Raw genomic sequence first — 17,338 nt, forward strand, 5'->3', positions numbered from 1 at the left:
GTGTGTGAGGTGTGAGGTGTACAGTGTGAGGCGTGTACAGTGTGTGAGCGTGTACAGTGTGTGAGGCGTGTACAGTGTGTGAGTGTACAGTGTGTGAGGTGTGTAAGGTGTGTACAGTGTGTGAGGTGTAGTGTGTGAGGCGTGTACAGTGTGTGAGTGTGTGAGGCGGTACAGTGTGTGAGGCGTGTACAGTGTGTGAAATGTGTGAGGCGTGTACAGTGTGAGGCGTGTACAGTGTGTGAAGTGTGTACGGTGTGTCAGGTGTGTGAGGCGTGTACAGTGTGTGAGGTGTGTGAGGCGTGTACAGTGTGTGTGTGTACAGTGTGTGAGTGTACAGTGTGTGAGGCGTGTACAGTGTGTGTGTGAGGTGTGTGAGTGTGTACAGTGTGAAATGTGTGAGGCGTGTACAGTGTGTGGCGTGTACAGTGTGTAAGGTGTGTGAGGTGTACAGTGTGTGAGGTGTGTGAGGCATGTACGGTGTGTGAGGTGTGTACGTGTGTGAGGTGTGTACAGTGTGTGAGGTGTGTGAGGCGTGTACAGTGTGTGAGGTGTGAGGCGTGTACAGTGTGTGAGGTGTGAACGTGTGTGAGGTGTGTACAGTGTGTGAGGTGTGAGGCATGTACAGTGTGTGAGGTGTGCACGGTGTGTGAGGTGTGTACAGTGTGAGGTGTGTACAGTGTGTGAGGTATGTGAGGCGTGTGGCGTGTACAGTGTGTGAGGTGTGTGTGTACAGTGTGTGAGGTGTGTGAGGCGTGTACAGTGTGTGAGGTGTGTACGTGTGTGAGGTGTGTACAGTGTGAGGTGTACAGTGTGAGGTGTGTACAGTGTGAAATGTGTGAGGCGTGTACAGTGTGTGAGGTGTGTGTGAGGCGTGTACAGTGTGTGAGGTGTGTGTACAGTGTGAGGTGTGTGAGGTGTGTGAGGTGTGTGGCGTGTACAGTGTGTGAGGTGTGTGAGGTGTGTACAGTGTGTGAAATGTGTGAGGCGTGTACAGTGTGTGAGGTGTGTACGGTTTGTGAGGTGTGTACAGTGTGTGAGGTGTGTACAGTGTGTGAAATGTGAGGCGTGTACAGTGTGTGAGGTGTGTACGTGTGTGAGGCGTGTACAGTGTGTGAGGCGTGTACAGTGTGTGTGAGGTGTGAGGTGTGTACAGTGTGTGAGGTGTGTGAGGCGTGTACAGTGTGTGAGGTGTGTGAGGTGTGTACAGTGTGTGAAATGTGTGAGGCGTGTACAGTGTGTGAGGTGTACGGTGTGTGGCGTGTACAGTGTGAGGTGTGTGGCGTGTACAGTGTGTGAGGTGTGTGAGGCGTGTACAGTGTGTGAGGTGTGTACAGTGTGTGAGGTGTGTGAGGCGTGTACAGTGTGTGAGGTGTGTGAGGCGTGTACAGTGTGTGAGGTGTGAGGCGTGTACAGTGTGTGAGGCGTGTACAGTGTGTGAGGTGTGTGAGGCGTGTACAGTGTGTGAGGTGTGTGAGGCGTGTACAGTGTGTGAGGTGTGTACAGTGTGTGAGGTGTGTGTAAAACGTGTGTTATGTGAGTTGTTTGAAAGGCTCGCTCTGAGCTGGCTCTATGTTGATGAAGATGAAGACCAGGACACCAGCTACGATGAGGAAGAACACAATCTGCAGCCACAGAGGGACGGAGCGTCCAGAACCAGGATCAGGTGTTCTCTCCTGTGTCCTCCCCTGTGTCCTCCCCTGTGTCCCCCCCTGTGTCCTCTCCTGTGTCACTGCTGTGTATTTTCCCTGTGACTCAGTGTAGTACGGAGAGACCATGGGCCTGGAACAGATAAAACACCTGAAAGTGTTTTTATGATCAATCCCATAAACATTAATTACAGCTTCAGCTCAGTCCTGAAATGACACATCACACAGACAGAGAGAGAGAGAGAGAGAGAGAGAGAGAGAGAGAGAGAGAGAGAGAGAGAGAGAGATACTCACCTACTGACAATGTCTCTGTACTCAGCACTGAACACAGGATTTCTCCTAAACAGTGAGTGTACAGCGATTACACTGTACAGCAGCGACAGTAACCACACCGAACAGCTTCACTTTTAGAACATTAAATACAGAAGTAGAAATAAAAGCCAGTTACCGGCTGCTGAAAACGTCGTGTCCCCACTACAAGAAGTAGAAAACACTGAATAATCACTGCTCTCACACACACACAGATATAATGACTAGTATTTCACACACATATAAACGTTTATCTGTGAGAAACATAAGGTTAATAAAAGACTCACAGGTCTGTGATGGTAGAAGGAAACGTCCTCATCTCCTTAACAGAAAAACATTTACAAATAAAAACGCTTCAGTAATCATTAAATACATTTATTATTGTTTTTATTATAGCCGTACGCTGTTCTCTGTAGACCACCGGCTCTGACGTTCCTCTCATCTTCCTCTCTTTAGCCATAATGTCTCTCAGCTTCTTCTCGTAAAGAGATCTGGTGGAACCTGAATCAAAATCCTCACGTCACAAAAACCAAAACTAAACCTTACACACATCACTTCAGAGTGCAGTAGACCAAGACTCACCCACCACCGGGCCATGCTTAATCCCATAATCATCCAACATCCAGCTGATCTCCTGGTCACTCTTACTGCTCAACATCTCCCACAGCCTTCAACAGCAACACCTGCTCAGCTCCAACACCTGCACAGCTCCAACACCTGCTCAGCTCCAACACCTGCTCAGCTCCAACACCTGCACAGCTCCAACACCTGCTCAGCTCCAACACCTGCACAGCTCCAACACCTGCACAGCTCCAACACCTGCTCAGCTCCAACACCTGCTCAGCTCCAACACCTGCACAGCTCCAACACCTGCACAGCTCCAACACCTACTCAGCTCCAACACCTGCACAGCTCCAACACCTGCTCAGCTCCAACACCTGCTCAGCTCCAACACCTGCACAGCTCCAACACCTACTCAGCTCCAACACCTGCTCAGCTCCAACACCTGCTCAGCTCCAACACCTGCACAAAGGTAAGGGAAATGATGGAAGGTGCTAGCGTGGTGCTCCTGCTGTGATAAATGAGAAAAGTCCAGTGACTCTTTTAGAGTTAAACTAAAGTAATAATGAAGTATTTAAATTCTATGCCTGTTTTATTTTGTTATATTTTATCTTTTTAACAGCATCAAATGAAAAAATTAAACAGAAACTTATTCATTAAATGGTGATTAAAATGACAGTGTTTATAATCTGTAATAATGCAATTTGTAATATTGCACAGATTATAAATTCTACCGAAACACAAAACTGAACTTCTCTGAATAAAACTTTCAACAGTTCAAATGTAAAACTGTTTAATTTAATTAATGTAAAATTTATTTGAATCAAATTCATTTAATCAAACAATAAAATAATAAAATGCTGGTATTTAAGCGCATCAAATACATATTGTTGATTACTGGAGTGTAATGGTACAAGTATTTGTACTGAACTGTGACATTTTTTGGGTTGTTTTTGTTTTTGCTTTGGCCACCAGATGCCGCCACTGGGCCTTTTTTCCCACTAGCCCCTTACTGTTTAATGTCAAATCAAATCAAATCAAATCAAATTTTATTCATCACATACACATAGCAGTGGTCCAGTGTTCATCAACACAGTATGGTGTAAGAACTCTGTCCTTGTTTCCACCTACTGCTCATCACTGTTGGAGCTTATGGTTGTGAGATGTAGACCTTTTTATTTACCCCAGGAAATTACCACCGCTATTGTGCTCGGAGTTTATATACCACCTAGCGCTAATGAATGATTACCATAAACTGTTTACATGCCATTTTTGCACATCTTTTTTGGATTGCTTCTTTTTGCTCTTTGCACAACATTTTGTTTACATTTTTGCTACTGTTCACTTTGTCTCTTTACAACAGGTTTACTGGCAGTGCTATTTAGCGTTTTGTGTATTGTCTTGCACTGTCTTGTGTTGTCTTTGCACTGTTTGCACACATGCACTTTATGTGGCGAGGACACTTACTAGTTCTTAACCCTGTGTTTTCTGTTTCTGTAATTATTGTTGTATGTAGCATCAGGGTTCAGGGTTTCACTGTGTACTGCGTCAGCTATATATGGTTGAAATGACAATATAAGCTTCTTGACTTGACTCTTTTCTTGAGTTCCCTCAGCAAGGTATTAAGTGGTGGACCGTGAGTTTTTTTTTTGTCTCCGCCTCGCACTTTAAGCGCAGTGTCACTGTTTTTTACAGGGCTGTAACGTTTTCTCGAGTAACTCTAATAATTCGTTTACAAAAATGTATTTGCTTTGTTTAGTCCATTTAACTACACCAGGAGCACTGTGTTTCCCACGGACTATTATTACTGATTCACCACCAGCTAAACTCTGGACAGGGAACACAAAAGACACTGCAGAATGGAGGAACAGAGAGAAAACAGTGAGGAGTGAATAGAAGATTCAGACCAAAGAAAAGCCAGAAAGTTTCCAAAGTTTGGGATCATTTAAAACTAAAACATAAAGAAAAACACAGTACAGTGCGGTTACCATTTTTAGTCATTTGGAATACATTTTTATACAAACCCGATTTCAAAAAAGTTGGGACACTGTACAAATTGTGAATAAAAACAGAATGTAATAATGTGGAAGTTTAAAATGTCAATATTTTATTCAGAATACAACATAGACGACATCTCACATGTTTAAACTGAGAACATTTAAAGGGAAAAATAAGTTGATTTTAAATTTCATGGCATCAACACATCTGAAAAAAGTTGGGACAAGGCCATGTTTACCACTGTGTGGCGTCCTCTCTTCTCTTTATAACAGTCTGTACACGTCTGGGGACTGAGGAGACAAGCTGCTCAAGTTTAGGAATAGGAATGTTCTCCCATTCTTGTCTAATACAGGCTTCTAGTTGCTCAACTGTCTCAGCTCTTCTTCTATCATCTTCCTCTTTATGATGTGTAACAGAGGAAATGGATTTATTTTGAATGGTGCCAAAATACTTTTTTACTGTGAAATAGTTCATTATACAGTATATATTTTCTGTGTAATTCATTTGTCTTTATATTATACCTGAGAAGAGGGGAATTAGCGACACCTAAAGGTGAAGTAAGAAAAGAATAAAACGCAAGTTGCATCGGCCATTTTCTCTCAGTTCCACCTGAACTGTTGAGGTAAACGGTAAGCAACAAATGTTCTCTCTGGTAATATTCATACACATGCTGTTAATAAACTTTTTATTTATTTTACAAATGATATGATTTCGCTAAAGTGTTTTTTGACAACTTGGAGTAGTTGAGTTTTTTTTATTTCTTAGCTCATAATTAAGTAGCAGGTGTTTCACACGTGTGCAACACGTGTGCGGGCGCGCTATACGTGTGTGAAATTTATCCCTTTTTTATTTTTGCGTACTTATTGTTTCCCTTAATTGTATTATTTAACAGTTTTGTGACCGGATGAGCTGTGTAACCTATGCAACCTGCGTGTCTTTTTATTTTACCCTCAGGTATGGTGTATTATCTTTTTTTTGTCGTCATTATTATTATTATTATTGTGTGTTCATAAAATCAAAAAATAATGAGTTCAGACATGTGGCCATTTATTGAATATAATCTCAGTTCCACCTGAACTGTTGAGGTAAACGTTTTGTGACCGGATGAGCTGTGTAACCTATGCAACCTGCGTGTCTTTTTATTTTACCCTCAGTAAAACACAACGCATGGATGAACTCTAAAATGGTGTGAAGGTGGTCTTTTTTCGGGCGAATCTGACATGAGAACCAAGAGGGGTTACAATGGTGCCGTGATTCCCGCTCGTGGTCCACGTGGTGCTGATCATCGAGGAAGTGACGTTGCAGGATTCGTCTGGACGGTCGGACCGCGGTTGCCAGATTCTCCGGTTATAGACTCTTTCCCTATTTTTTTTTTTGACTTCACAATATAACCGATGGACATCGGACAGGTTGTTATAATTGAAAATCTTGTTTCTGCTTAATATAAATTGTTGTTTTTGTTTAACTTAGTGTTTTATTTGAAAACCTTTTTGTGGATATCATCAAAGATGGCTGAGGGCGGCACAGGCCGGGGAAAATATCTGATGCAGTTTTCTGATACTAAGATAGGGTTAGGTGGTGTTAAGTATGAGCCCAATACTTGTGCATCAGGGGAAGGTTATGATATTAATCAGACTTTCCCCATCACGTCTACTCCTAAACCCTGTGTAGCGAAGGCATCTAGCGGGCGTGACACCAGTGAATTTGGTGCCTTGGTTGAAGAATTGGGTCGGAAGATTGGTGATTCAGTAACCGCCAGACTTTTATCGGGAGGTGGATTTGCTAGGACTTCTAGTGATAATAGCTCTGCAGGTTCTCAGTGTGCTACCCTTGATCTGTCACAGTTAAATGTTGTTTTGAAATCTGATGAGAAAGAACCACCTGTATTTAGGGGGGATGGTTCGGGGAAATGTAACATTCAGGAGTGGGTTGATATGATGCAGCGTTATTTACGGAAGAGAAACATCAACGTCACTGAACAAGCTGACGAGATAATCAGTCATCTCATGGGTAGGGCGAAAGACATAGTGAAGGTAGCTTTGCGTAGTAACTCTGCATTGGACAGCAAACATCACCCAGAAATAATCTATAGTATACTTAAGCAACACTTCAGCGAGGTGTCCTATTCTAGTATGCCACTAGCTGATTTTTATAGCACACTACCTAAACATGGTGAGAATCCTGTGGATTACTGGCTTCGTTTAAACAAGGCAGCGGATATTGCCAATGAGTGTCTTGGAGCTCAAGGGAGGAAAATGGACAATCTGAATTCTGAGGTTGCAATGATGTTTGTGAGGAATTGTCCAGATACTGAACTGGCACGCATTTTCAAATTGCGCCCATTAGAAAGCTGGACAGCAAAGGATGTTCATGAGCTTTTGGACAGTTTCCAGCGTGAACAAAAGTCCAGAGTAAGCGCTAACGTGTATTCAGCTTGTCAAAATGCTCAGATATCCTTACAGAAATGTGAAAATGTTGATATTGGTCCTGAAGCTGTACTTTCATGCTTTAAACAGGGAACCACTAGACCTGATGAACCTAAACCTGAAGCAGTAGATCGGTCCGGTTTGAATAGAATGGCCGAGATGCTGGCACAGCTTCTTGAGGTTTTAAAGAATAAGGAAGAGAATAAGCCTGCGTATGTGCCATTTGGGAAAACACGAGGAAAAAGGGATGTAGCATTTGCAGCGACACAACACATACCACTATTGACCATTGTAGATCTGATCACTTGTGTTTTAAATGTCATGCTGCTGGTCATTCAAAACGCGACTGTAAAAAACAGGCTTCTACTTTGCGTCCTGTTTCAGGTACATTTAGTGATCAGGGAAACTGAGTCACCTGCATTCGGAGAGGGGGAGTGTGGGTGATTCTGAAAATTCCCTCAATGTTGATACTGACTTCGAGGCCTTGTTTCTTTCCATAAAGAACATTTGTCCTGATTCGCAGAGAGTTGTTTTTCAGAATACACAACGAGTTGCATGTTCAGATACACTTTTCTACACACCTGTTGTTCTTAACGACTCGGTCACTGTCAAAGCAATGTTGGACACTGGCTCGATGGCCTGTACCTTGAGTGATTCAGTTTTCAGTAAGTTAAGGGAACATGGTGTTTTGGATGCAGTTAATGAGGAGGACACAGATGTTGTTTTGATTGGTTGTGGTGGCAAACGGGTGTTCCCAAGAAGCATGCTTGAACTTAAACTGGATGTTTATGGCTGTACTGTTATTGTCCCATGTCTTGTTGTGCCAGGTCAAGGAGATGACCTAATTTTGGGAACGAATGTCATTAAACATATTGTCCATAGACTGAAGAGTTCGGACAGATATTGGGAACTGATTTCTGCACCTAGTGAACGTAATCGTGAGTGTGATGAGTTCTTGTCAATGCTGGCTGGCGTACAACGATGGAAGGGTAGGACAGTTCCTGATGTTGTTGGTACAGTGAAGCTTAACCATGCAATAACACTTTCACCTGGTCAAGAACACTTAGTCTGGGGTAAACTTCCTGCTAAATCCTGTGGCCAACTAGGCAGTACTGTTTTGGTAGAACCTTCTAGACTTCATTCTGCCACTAGGAAAGTTCTGGTGGGTCGTGTTGTCACTCAGCTTTGGGGTGATGGCAGTATACCACTTAAGCTGATCAATCCTAGCGACAAACCAGTGACGCTTAGCGGAACTCTAAAGTGGCCGACGTTTATCCTTGCATTGCTTTGGAGGATGTGGGTGAAACAGAGAGTGAGTTGCCGCTTCGGTCGACTGTTCAGCAGTCAGTGGTTGAGACGGACATGTCTGAAGATCTACGTTGCAGGCTCAGGCAATGCGGTTTAGAGACTATTGATCTAGATTCCTGTGAAGTTTCTGGATCCTGGAAGACGAAGCTCTGTAATCTAGTTCTTGAATATGAGTCAATTTTTCAAGACATTCTCTTGATTGCGGCGAAGTCAGCGGTTTTGTGCATAGAATACGTCTGTTTGATGAGAGGCCGTTTCGTTTACCTTTCAGACAAGTTCCCCCTTCACAGTACCAGAAGTTGCGTGTTGCTCTAAATGAGATGGAGGAGAGAGGTATAATTCGTAAGTCAGTTAGCGAATATGCGTCTCCTTTGGTACTGTGTTGGAAAAGAATGGCGATTTGCGAATATGTACAGACTTCCGTTGGCTTAACGCACGTACTGTGAAAGATGCACACCCCCTTCCTCATCAAGAAGACTGTCTTGCAGCACTTGGTGGCAATTCATTGTTTAGTATAATGGATTTGACTTCTGGATTTTACAATATCCCATTACATGAAGACGACAAGAAGTACACTGCTTTCACTACACCGATAGGGTTGCATGAATATAATCGTCTTCTGCAAGGCCTTTGTAACTCGCCTGCTAGTTTCATGCGAATGATGACTAGGATATTTGGTGACCAGAATTTCTTGTCATTGTTGTGCTACCTGGATGACATAATGGTCTTTGCACCTGACGAAAACATCGCATTGCAAAGGCTTGAAATGGTTTTTGGAATGTTGAAAAAACACAATTTGAAGTTGTCACCAAAGAAATGTCATTTCTTTAGGCGCTCTGTGAAGTTTCTTGGTCATTTGTTTTCGGAGGATGGTGTCGCCACCGATCCTGGGAAGGTCGAAGCGATTGCTAAGATTTCTTCTGCAGATTTGATGTGCCCTGATGGTGTTACCCCATCAGTTAAGAAAATTCAGTCTTTTCTCGGTCTTGTCATGTGGTACCAACGTTTCATTGAGAATTGTTCATCCCTTGCACACCCACTCTACGCTTTAACTAGTGGTGTGAAGAAAGGTAGAGGTAGGGGTCGCAAAGGTGTTACATCATTCAGGAAACTTACTCCTGATGATTGGACTCCAGCCAGAGGCGGCTTTGTCTGCTTTGAAGACAGCTCTGCTTTCTAATGTAGTCCTCGCACACCCTGACTTTTCCAGGCCCTTTATTCTAGCTACTGATGCTTCATTGGAAGGGTTGGGTGCTGTACTTTCGCAACTACGTCCAGGAGAATGCAAAGCTCGACCCATTGCGTTTGCGAGTAAATCACTTACCAGAGCGCAAGCCAGATATCCAGCACATCGCCTTGAGTTCCTTGCTCTTAAGTGGGCTGTATGTGATAAGTTTAGCCATTGGCTTAAAGGGCACCGGTTCACAGCTTGGACGGATAATAATCCCTTGACGCACATCTTGACCAAACCGAGGCTTGATCCCTGTGAACAGAGGTGGGTGGCTAAACTAGCCGCCTTTGAATTTGACATCAAATATGTTCCTGGGCCAAAGAACACAATAGCAGACACTTTGAGTAGGCAACCTTTTGTAGATGGTCGTGTTAGCTACCGCATAGTTAGGGAACCCTATGTTGAGCTAGTAGCGGAGTTGGAGAACCATACTTGTGCTGCTGTGCAGGATGCTTTTCGGTTGTCAAATGCCAGTCAGCGAGTGGCTGATAGTGCTGAGGTTTCGGCGGGTGCCTGTGATCGGAAGGATTTGGGTGTGGATGTGTGTGGTAGTTTGTCAAGTGCAGAAGTGGCTGCTGTCTTTTCTAACCATCTTCACTGGGATGAGGGAGCGAAAGTGTGGGCTACTCCCCTCTCTGGATTCGTCCAACAGATTACTGACGTTGGGTTTGATTCTCTTCCTTCATACTCTCACCAAGAACTGAGAGACAGACAGCTTGAAGATGAGCATTTAAAGAGGGTGATGTACTATGTCGACCTTAAACGTAGGCCTTCGAGACGTGAGCGTGCAGGTGAACCCAGTGCTGCATTAAAACTCCTAAAGCAGTGGGATAGGCTGTCTTTGACCAATGGTGTCTTGTATCGTGTTTCAAAAGACCCTTTAACACGTCACAAAAGATTCCAATATGTGGTGCCTTTTTCTCTCAGAACTGAAGTTTTGAGGGGTTGTCATGATGAGGCTGGACACCAAGGTCAGTATCGCACCCTTCACCTGTCTCGTCAGCGTTTTTACTGGATTGGGATCGAACGAGATGTCCATGACTATGTGAAAGTTTGTGGTCGTTGCGTGCTTGCAAAGGCACCAGTACCAGAAGGTCGGGCTTTACTGGAGAGTATTAAGACTTCTGCTCCGCTTGAGTTAGTTTGTATTGATTTTTGGTCAGCCGAGGACTCTCAGAATAGGTCTGTTGACGTTCTGGTGGTTACTGACCATTTTACGGCTAGCACACGCCGTTGTTCGGATCAATCTGCTAAGTCGGTGGCTAAGAAGCTTTGGGATAACTATTTTGTTATTATGGCTTCCCAGAACGCATCCACTCTGACCAGGGTGCAAATTTTGTAGCGAACTCATCAGACACTTGTTCGACTTTTGTGGGATCAAAAAGTCACAGACGACCCCGTACCACCCAATGGGCAATGGCGCTGTTGAAAGGTTTAACCGGACACTGGGTAATATGATCAGGGCTCTAGAGCCAAGACCAAAGCATGATTGGCCCCAGATGCTTCACACACTGACCTTTCTATACAATTGTACTGCACATGAGACGACAGGGTTTCCTCCATTTTATTTAATGTTTGGTCGTACGCCGAGACTGCCAGTTGATGTGATTTTCAAGAGTGTATTGAGGGACGATTCGAGTGACTCTCTTCCCAAGTATGTAGTATCTTTGGACAGAGATTTGAAGGAGGCTCTTGCTGTTGCTGAGGTTAATACTGGCAGAGAACAGTCTCACCAGGCCAGGATGTACAACCGAAGACATAAGGGCGTGAACATCGAAGTCGGTGACAGGGTTCTGTTAGCCAATATGAGTGAGCGTGGCAAACGCAAACTTTCGGATAAGTGGGAGGGTGTGGTATATACTGTGGTCGACCGTGATTTCAGGACTCACATTTACAAGATAAAACACCCTGTATCAGGTCAGCTCAAGGTAGTGCACAGAAATCTGCTTCTTTGTGTGAATTTTCTTCCTTTATGTGATGTTGTGGGAGCTACTGATGATGAGAGTGTGTTTTCTGTGGGCGATGATGTTTCCGATGACGGCTCGTTGGCTTTTGACAATTCGGTGGCTATGAGTGGAAGCCCTGAAGTTTCTGGGTCCGTGGATGCTAGTGGCCCCAATGTAGATAAGTCATGTGATTCTCATGATTTCTCTGTGATTGCAAATGTGCCGCCACTTAGTGTAATTCCTGGAAATACTCTTTCGGACCATTCAGTTCATCAGGAATGTCCTGGTCAGGTCAATGTCTGCGATCCTAATTGTGCTGTTAGTGGAACGGTGGATGGTGCTGAGTTGTCAGGTCGTAGATCAAGGTTTGGCAGATTCTTGAAACCGGTGAATCGCCTTATTTGTTCTATGAACAGGCAGACCCTGCTCAACACTGGACAACAGAACCATGGCAAATGGTCTTTTTCTGTTCTTGGTTTGAAACATTAGAGTACACAGTTTAGGGTGTTATGTCAAATTTGGAGTGCATATAGGTATGAGTTGCCGGGATGAAGTGTAGAAGGCACTTTATTTGGGTCGTGTTTAAGAAGAAGTGATATGCGCAGCACTTTTTTTCTTATCAGTTCTTTAGATGAACAGTTTTTTCTGATCAACAGCATTGTGCTAAGAATGGCAATTCTGGGATTTTGTCTCTGTGGGAGTTTTTGTTTCTTTGTTGATTTCGTGTTTGTTATATTTTGGCACATTCAGTGGGGGTGAATGTAACAGAGGAAATGGATTTATTTTGAATGGTGCCAAAATACTTTTTTACTGTGAAATAGTTCATTATACAGTATATATATTTTCTGTGTAATTCATTTGTCTTTATATTATACCTGAGAAGAGGGGAATTAGCGACACCTAAAGGTGAAGTAAGAAAAGAATAAAACGCAAGTTGCATCGGCCATTTTCTCTCAGTTCCACCTGAACTGTTGAGGTAAACGGTAAGCAACAAATGTTCTCTCTGGTAATATTCATACACATGCTGTTAATAAACTTTTTATTTATTTTACAAATGATATGATTTCGCTAAAGTGTTTTTTGACAACTTGGAGTAGTTGAGTTTTTTTTTTTTATTTATTTCTTAGCTCATAATTAAGTATATACACGCTATACGTGTGTGAAATTTATCCCTTTTTTTATTTTTGCGTACTTATTGTTTCCCTTAATTGTATTATTTAACAGTTTTGTGACCGGATGAGCTGTGTAACCTATGCAACCTGCGTGTCTTTTTATTTTACCCTCAGGTATGGTGTATTATCTTTTTTTTGTCGTCATTATTATTATTATTGTGTGTTCATAAAATCAAAAAATAATGAGTTCAGACATGTGGCCATTTATTGAATATAATCTCAGTTCCACCTGAACTGTTGAGGTAAACGTTTTGTGACCGGATGAGCTGTGTAACCTATGCAACCTGCGTGTCTTTTTATTTTACCCTCAGTAAAACACAACGCATGGATGAACTCTAAAATGGTGTGAAGGTGGTCTTTTTTCGGGCGAATCTGACATGAGAACCAAGAGGGGTTACAGATGCACCAAATGTTTTCTATGGGTGAAAGATCTTCACTGCAGGCTGGACATTTCAGTACCCGGATCCTTCTTCTACACAGCCATGATGTTGTAATTGATGCAGTATGTGGTCTGTGGCTTCTTTTTTGACCTATAGAGTTTTAGCTCTATAGGTCAAATGGCACGGTGGATTGTGTTCACCGACAATGTTTTGTGGAAGTATTCCTGAGCCCATGTTGTAAATTTCCATTACAGTAGCATTCCTGTATGTGAAGATCACGGCATCCAGTATGGTTCCCGATGATCACGGACATCCAGTATGGTTTTTCGGCCTTGACCCTTATGCACAGAGATGGTCCTCCAGCTGTTCCTTATATGTACATTTCACTTTTCTGGCCTCTTATTGCTACCTGTCCCAACTTTTTTGGAATGTGTAGCTCTCATAAAATCCAAAATGAGCCAATATTTGGCATGAAATTTCAAAATGTCTCACTTTCAACATTTAATGTTTCTATATTCTATTGTGAATAAAATATAAGTTTATGAGATTTGTAAATTATTGCATTCCTTTTTTATTCACAACTTTTTTGGAATCGGGTTTGTATTTTTATTTATATATAGTGCATTTAAAAAGTCCCTCCGCAGTGGCGTGTTAAAAGCTGGCGATAAAAACACAGATTTAGTGTATGGAAAATTTCAAGCAGCTTTCCAGAGAGAAGAAAACCACATCACGATACTGTGTGAGATTCTATAAATAAATACATGAGTGAGAATAATTGAGTTTCTATAAACGAGTATTTTCTCTTAATCTGCTAAATGCACTGTATTTGTATTTTGGTGTATTATGGCAACTAAATGCACTCTGGATTTGGAGCTGGAGGCAGTCTCTCCTCTGCACATGTCCAAACAATCTCACCTCCCTCACCTTGTCTCCAAAACATCCTAATAAACTCGTTTCTAATCCTGTCCATCGTCGTCACTCCCAACGAACATCTCAACATCTTCAGCTCTGCTACCTCCAGCTCCACCTCCTGTCTTTTACTCAATGCCACTGTCTCTAATCCATACAACATCTCAGGTCTCACCACAGTCCTATAAACGTTCCCTTTCACTCTCACAGATACTCTTCTATCACAAATCACTCCTGCTATCACTCTTCTCCACCCACTCCACCCTGCCTGCACTCTTTTCTTCACTTCTCTAACACACTCTCCATTACTTTGCACTGTTGACCCCAGGAACCTGAACTTCTCCACCTCTTCTCCCTGCAACCGCACCCCTCCACTGCCCTCCCTCTCATTCACACACATGTACTCTGTCTTACTCCTACTGACTTTCATTCTCCTTTTCTCCAGCGTGTACCTCCACCTCTCCAGGCTCTTCTCCACCTGCTCCCTACTCTCACCACAAATCACAATATCATCCACAAACATCATAGTCCACAGAGACTCCTGTCTGACCTCATCCTTTAACCTGTCCATCACCATTGCAAACAGGAAAGGGCTCAGAGCCGATCCTTGATGCAGTCCAACCTCCAACTTGAACCAATCTGTCTTTCCTACTGCACACTTCACTGCTGTCACACTGTCCTCATACATGTCCTGCACCACCCTCACATACTTCTCTGACACACCAGACTTCCTCATACAATACCACAACTCCTCTCTCCACCCTGTCCTACGCTTTCTCTAAATCCACAAACACACAATGCAACTCCTTCTGTCCTTCTCTATACTTCTCCATCAACATTCTCAAAGCAAATAATGCGTCTGTGGTGCTCTTCCTCAGCATGAAACCATACTGCTGCTCACAGATGGTCACCTCTTCTCTCAGCCTGGCTTCCACTACTCTTTCCCAGAACTTCATGGTGTGACTGATCAACTTTATTCCCCTGTAGTTACTGCAGGTCTGCACATCTCCCTTATTCTTAAAGATCAGTACCAGCAAGGAGTGTCCATTCCTCAGGCATCTTCTCACTTCCAAAATCTTGTTGAACAATCTGGTTAAAAACCACTGCATCTCTCCTAAACATCTCCATGCTTCTACCAGTATATAGATTATATTATACATTATTGTAACACATTTACTAGTTCTAGGTCAAGAAGTTTACTAAGCTGAGCTTTCTTTCTTTCTTTCTTTCTTTCTTTCTATTACATTTCCCCCCGGCACTTTCCTATTCCGTACTCATGCTGGGGTTCACCCACAGTCTGTTCACTGATCAACCACTGACGCCCTTCTAATGTCTGCCCGTCTCCCTCACAGTTCAGCCAGACTGAAACAGAGGCGTCCGACTCCGAACTCCACTCCCTCACCGCAATTATATTGAAAATTATATTATAAATTATATTGAAAATTATATTGTAGATTATATTATAAATTATATTATAAATTATATTGATTATATTGAAAATTATATTTAAATTTTTATTATAAATTATATTTTAAATTATATTGTAAATTATATTGTAAATTATATTGTAGATTATATTGTGTTTGAAGGTAGATTAAAGTTTTCTTTTCGGGCTGTGTTGTAAATTTCTCCTCCTGTAGCTGAAGTGCACTAAACAGAGTGAGTGAACTTTGACTTCTCACACACTCTGTAGTGCACTTGTGCAGGGAGCGCGGAGTGAATTTAAGCACTCAGAGCTTTGTTCCGTTATTAGTGAATTAGGAGTAAATAAAGAATAAAGATCAGTCAGGGGTGAAAGGTGATGGAGGATGAAGTGATGGTGGTGATGAGAGATTTTATATCCGGAACTCTGTGTGAAGTTAAACAACAATTTTAAAATCATAAAACACTTACGAATTAAACGGAAGCTCTTCCTTGTTTTCCGGCTGCTGTGTGTGAAGCGGAACAGGAAGTGTAACCACGCCCCCAACACACACACTCTTTCTCTCTCTCTCTCTCTAGCGGATAAAAAGTAGAAAAACAAACAAATAAAGCAAATCACGAGTCGCAAGTAAATGACCAAATATAAAATTCAAGTCTTTGCAAAATAACTTAAAACGGTGGCACATGCTGATTATATTCACAGCTTTCAGGTTCTTTGAGGATGAAATCACACCAAAATGTTGCCAGACTTCAATTTCAAAATCCATGATATGGGTTTCTGCTATGATGAATATGGATTTGGAAAACAATAAAAGATAAATAATAAAGCGTTCATCATATTTGCCTTTTTTTTTAGTTTTTTATGTAGAAACCAAACAAAAGGAAAATCTAAAAGCAAGTTACAGGTTATAAAATTCAATCCAAAATAATTGGGTATGAGAACAATCCCAGACAATATGAAGAGCAGATTCATTCGAGGAACAGCTTGTGTCTGTCTGACTTGAATCTCTTTAAATATGCTTTAGCGTGATCAAATCTATGCAGAAGTTAAAATAACATTTCTCTGACTTTATTCATTATTAAGTATTTCAGTGGCAGTGTCCATACTTTTTTTAAATATTGTTAACACATTTTTCCCAGACATTACATATGTGTTACATAAGGAGTTGTTGTAAGCGCTTTTTGAAAGAGAGAATGAATTCTGAAGTTACGTGCTGAGGGATGTGACAAAAAGCAGTTTCCCCTGGTGTTTCCAATGGGTCTAATGAGACAGGAAAAGTAGGAAGTGATTTCACAGTCCCTCTTAGAAGCATAACAACACCTTTAGGAATAGCATCCATAACAATAGAGAATTCCCTAGGAGTTACTGGGAAATTACATTTTTGGAGAAACTCTGTATAATTAAAAATGAGACCTTCTCGATTAAATGAGCAACTGTCAATGTTTTTCTCAACTCAATTTTGAAAAAAATAAAAATAGAGACAGTGTCTCTAACACAATGTCTTGATTGTTCCAAATAAAATAACAAAATTGTGCTTAAAGATTAGGAACTATGGAAGTAATACTTGCTTATAAAACTTAGATAACTTAAGGGATTCTATCAATGTTATAATTGCAACTCAGTAAAAAGGGGAGACACATCGTTTGGAAAAACAATACTTAGGGATAAAATTCCAGACTGAATTTGAATTACACAAAAACTGTTTAATCCAGTTGATTAAAAAGTGTTTTTTAGGGATGAAAAATCAAGAAACGAGAGCACGGTATAGGACCACCTAGAAATGCCCTCAGCCTTAGCAAGCAGTACCCTGTCTCAGAGACCACAGACTGAATCTTTTTAGGGCCTTTACTTTCATAGGTTCAGAATTCAGGATACACCAATTATTTTGATTTTTTTGTAATTACAATGCCTAAATATGTAACTTTAAATGTAACTGGAATTCCATAAATGAAATGTACAGTGCAATCTTTAATTCACTTTTACCTATGTTTAGGTGAAAACTGGACGCTGCAGAAAACATCTTTGTGAT

The 17,338-nt window shown here is 41.9% G+C and overlaps 3 protein-coding genes across 11 annotated transcripts; 2 read left to right on the forward strand and 1 right to left on the reverse strand.

Moving 5' to 3' along the window:
* Positions 1-1,416: 1,416 nt before the first annotated feature.
* emd (emerin (Emery-Dreifuss muscular dystrophy)) lies at positions 1,417-15,856 on the reverse strand. 3 transcript variants are annotated; one of them, XM_046872100.1, is made up of 7 exons: positions 15,780-15,856; positions 2,538-2,978; positions 2,358-2,456; positions 2,243-2,277; positions 2,095-2,120; positions 1,941-1,985; positions 1,417-1,779 (listed from the first exon to the last, which is right to left on the reverse strand). In XM_046872100.1, exons 2-7 carry the CDS (start codon positions 2,611-2,613, stop codon positions 1,530-1,532), a joined length of 531 nt encoding a protein of 176 aa, XP_046728056.1. In that variant the 5' UTR covers positions 2,614-2,978; positions 15,780-15,856; the 3' UTR covers positions 1,417-1,529. The 3 variants fall into 3 exon arrangements, with proteins under 3 accessions (XP_046728056.1, XP_046728055.1, XP_046728057.1); XM_046872099.1 differs by having other exon boundaries at positions 1,941-2,012; XM_046872101.1 differs by lacking the exon at positions 1,941-1,985.
* On the forward strand, positions 2,856-8,170 carry LOC124400339. Of its 5 annotated transcripts, XM_046872093.1 has the most exons (3): positions 5,008-5,143; positions 5,407-5,468; positions 5,669-8,170. In XM_046872093.1, exon 3 carries the CDS (start codon positions 6,023-6,025, stop codon positions 7,382-7,384), a length of 1,362 nt encoding a protein of 453 aa, XP_046728049.1. In that variant the 5' UTR covers positions 5,008-5,143; positions 5,407-5,468; positions 5,669-6,022; the 3' UTR covers positions 7,385-8,170. The 5 variants fall into 5 exon arrangements, with proteins under 5 accessions (XP_046728046.1, XP_046728050.1, XP_046728048.1 ...); XM_046872090.1 differs by lacking the exon at positions 5,008-5,143 and adding an exon at positions 2,856-2,988 and having other exon boundaries at positions 5,407-8,170; XM_046872094.1 differs by lacking the exons at positions 5,008-5,143; positions 5,407-5,468 and adding an exon at positions 2,887-2,988.
* Positions 10,817-12,938, forward strand: LOC124400340. 3 transcript variants are annotated; one of them, XM_046872097.1, is made up of 3 exons: positions 10,817-12,408; positions 12,650-12,711; positions 12,909-12,938. In XM_046872097.1, exon 1 carries the CDS (start codon positions 10,889-10,891, stop codon positions 11,912-11,914), a length of 1,026 nt encoding a protein of 341 aa, XP_046728053.1. In that variant the 5' UTR covers positions 10,817-10,888; the 3' UTR covers positions 11,915-12,408; positions 12,650-12,711; positions 12,909-12,938. The 3 variants fall into 3 exon arrangements, with proteins under 3 accessions (XP_046728053.1, XP_046728052.1, XP_046728051.1); XM_046872096.1 differs by having other exon boundaries at positions 10,817-12,711; XM_046872095.1 differs by having other exon boundaries at positions 12,650-12,938.
* Positions 15,857-17,338: the final 1,482 nt, after the last annotated feature.

This window comes from Silurus meridionalis, chromosome 17 (assembly GCF_014805685.1).
Source record: "Silurus meridionalis isolate SWU-2019-XX chromosome 17, ASM1480568v1, whole genome shotgun sequence".
Lineage (NCBI taxonomy): Eukaryota > Metazoa > Chordata > Actinopteri > Siluriformes > Siluridae > Silurus > Silurus meridionalis.

What these genes read in the sequence shown, in the direction of transcription:
- LOC124400340 (XM_046872096.1), top strand. Translation starts at nt 10,889, where the DNA reads ATGGGCAATGGCGCTGTTGAAAGGTTTAACCGGACACTGGGTAATATG.
- LOC124400339 (XM_046872090.1), top strand. Translation starts at nt 6,023, where the DNA reads ATGGCTGAGGGCGGCACAGGCCGGGGAAAATATCTGATGCAGTTTTCT.
- emd (XM_046872099.1), bottom strand. Translation starts at nt 2,613, where the DNA reads ATGTTGAGCAGTAAGAGTGACCAGGAGATCAGCTGGATGTTGGATGAT. An exon ending in CCTTCTACCATCACAGACCT is followed by an intron (nt 2,121 to 2,242) that starts GTGAGTCTTTTA and finishes TACTTCTTGTAG; the next exon opens with TGGGGACACGACGTTTTCAG. An exon ending in CACGACGTTTTCAGCAGCCG is followed by an intron (nt 2,013 to 2,094) that starts GTAACTGGCTTT and finishes GCTGCTGTACAG; the next exon opens with TGTAATCGCTGTACACTCAC.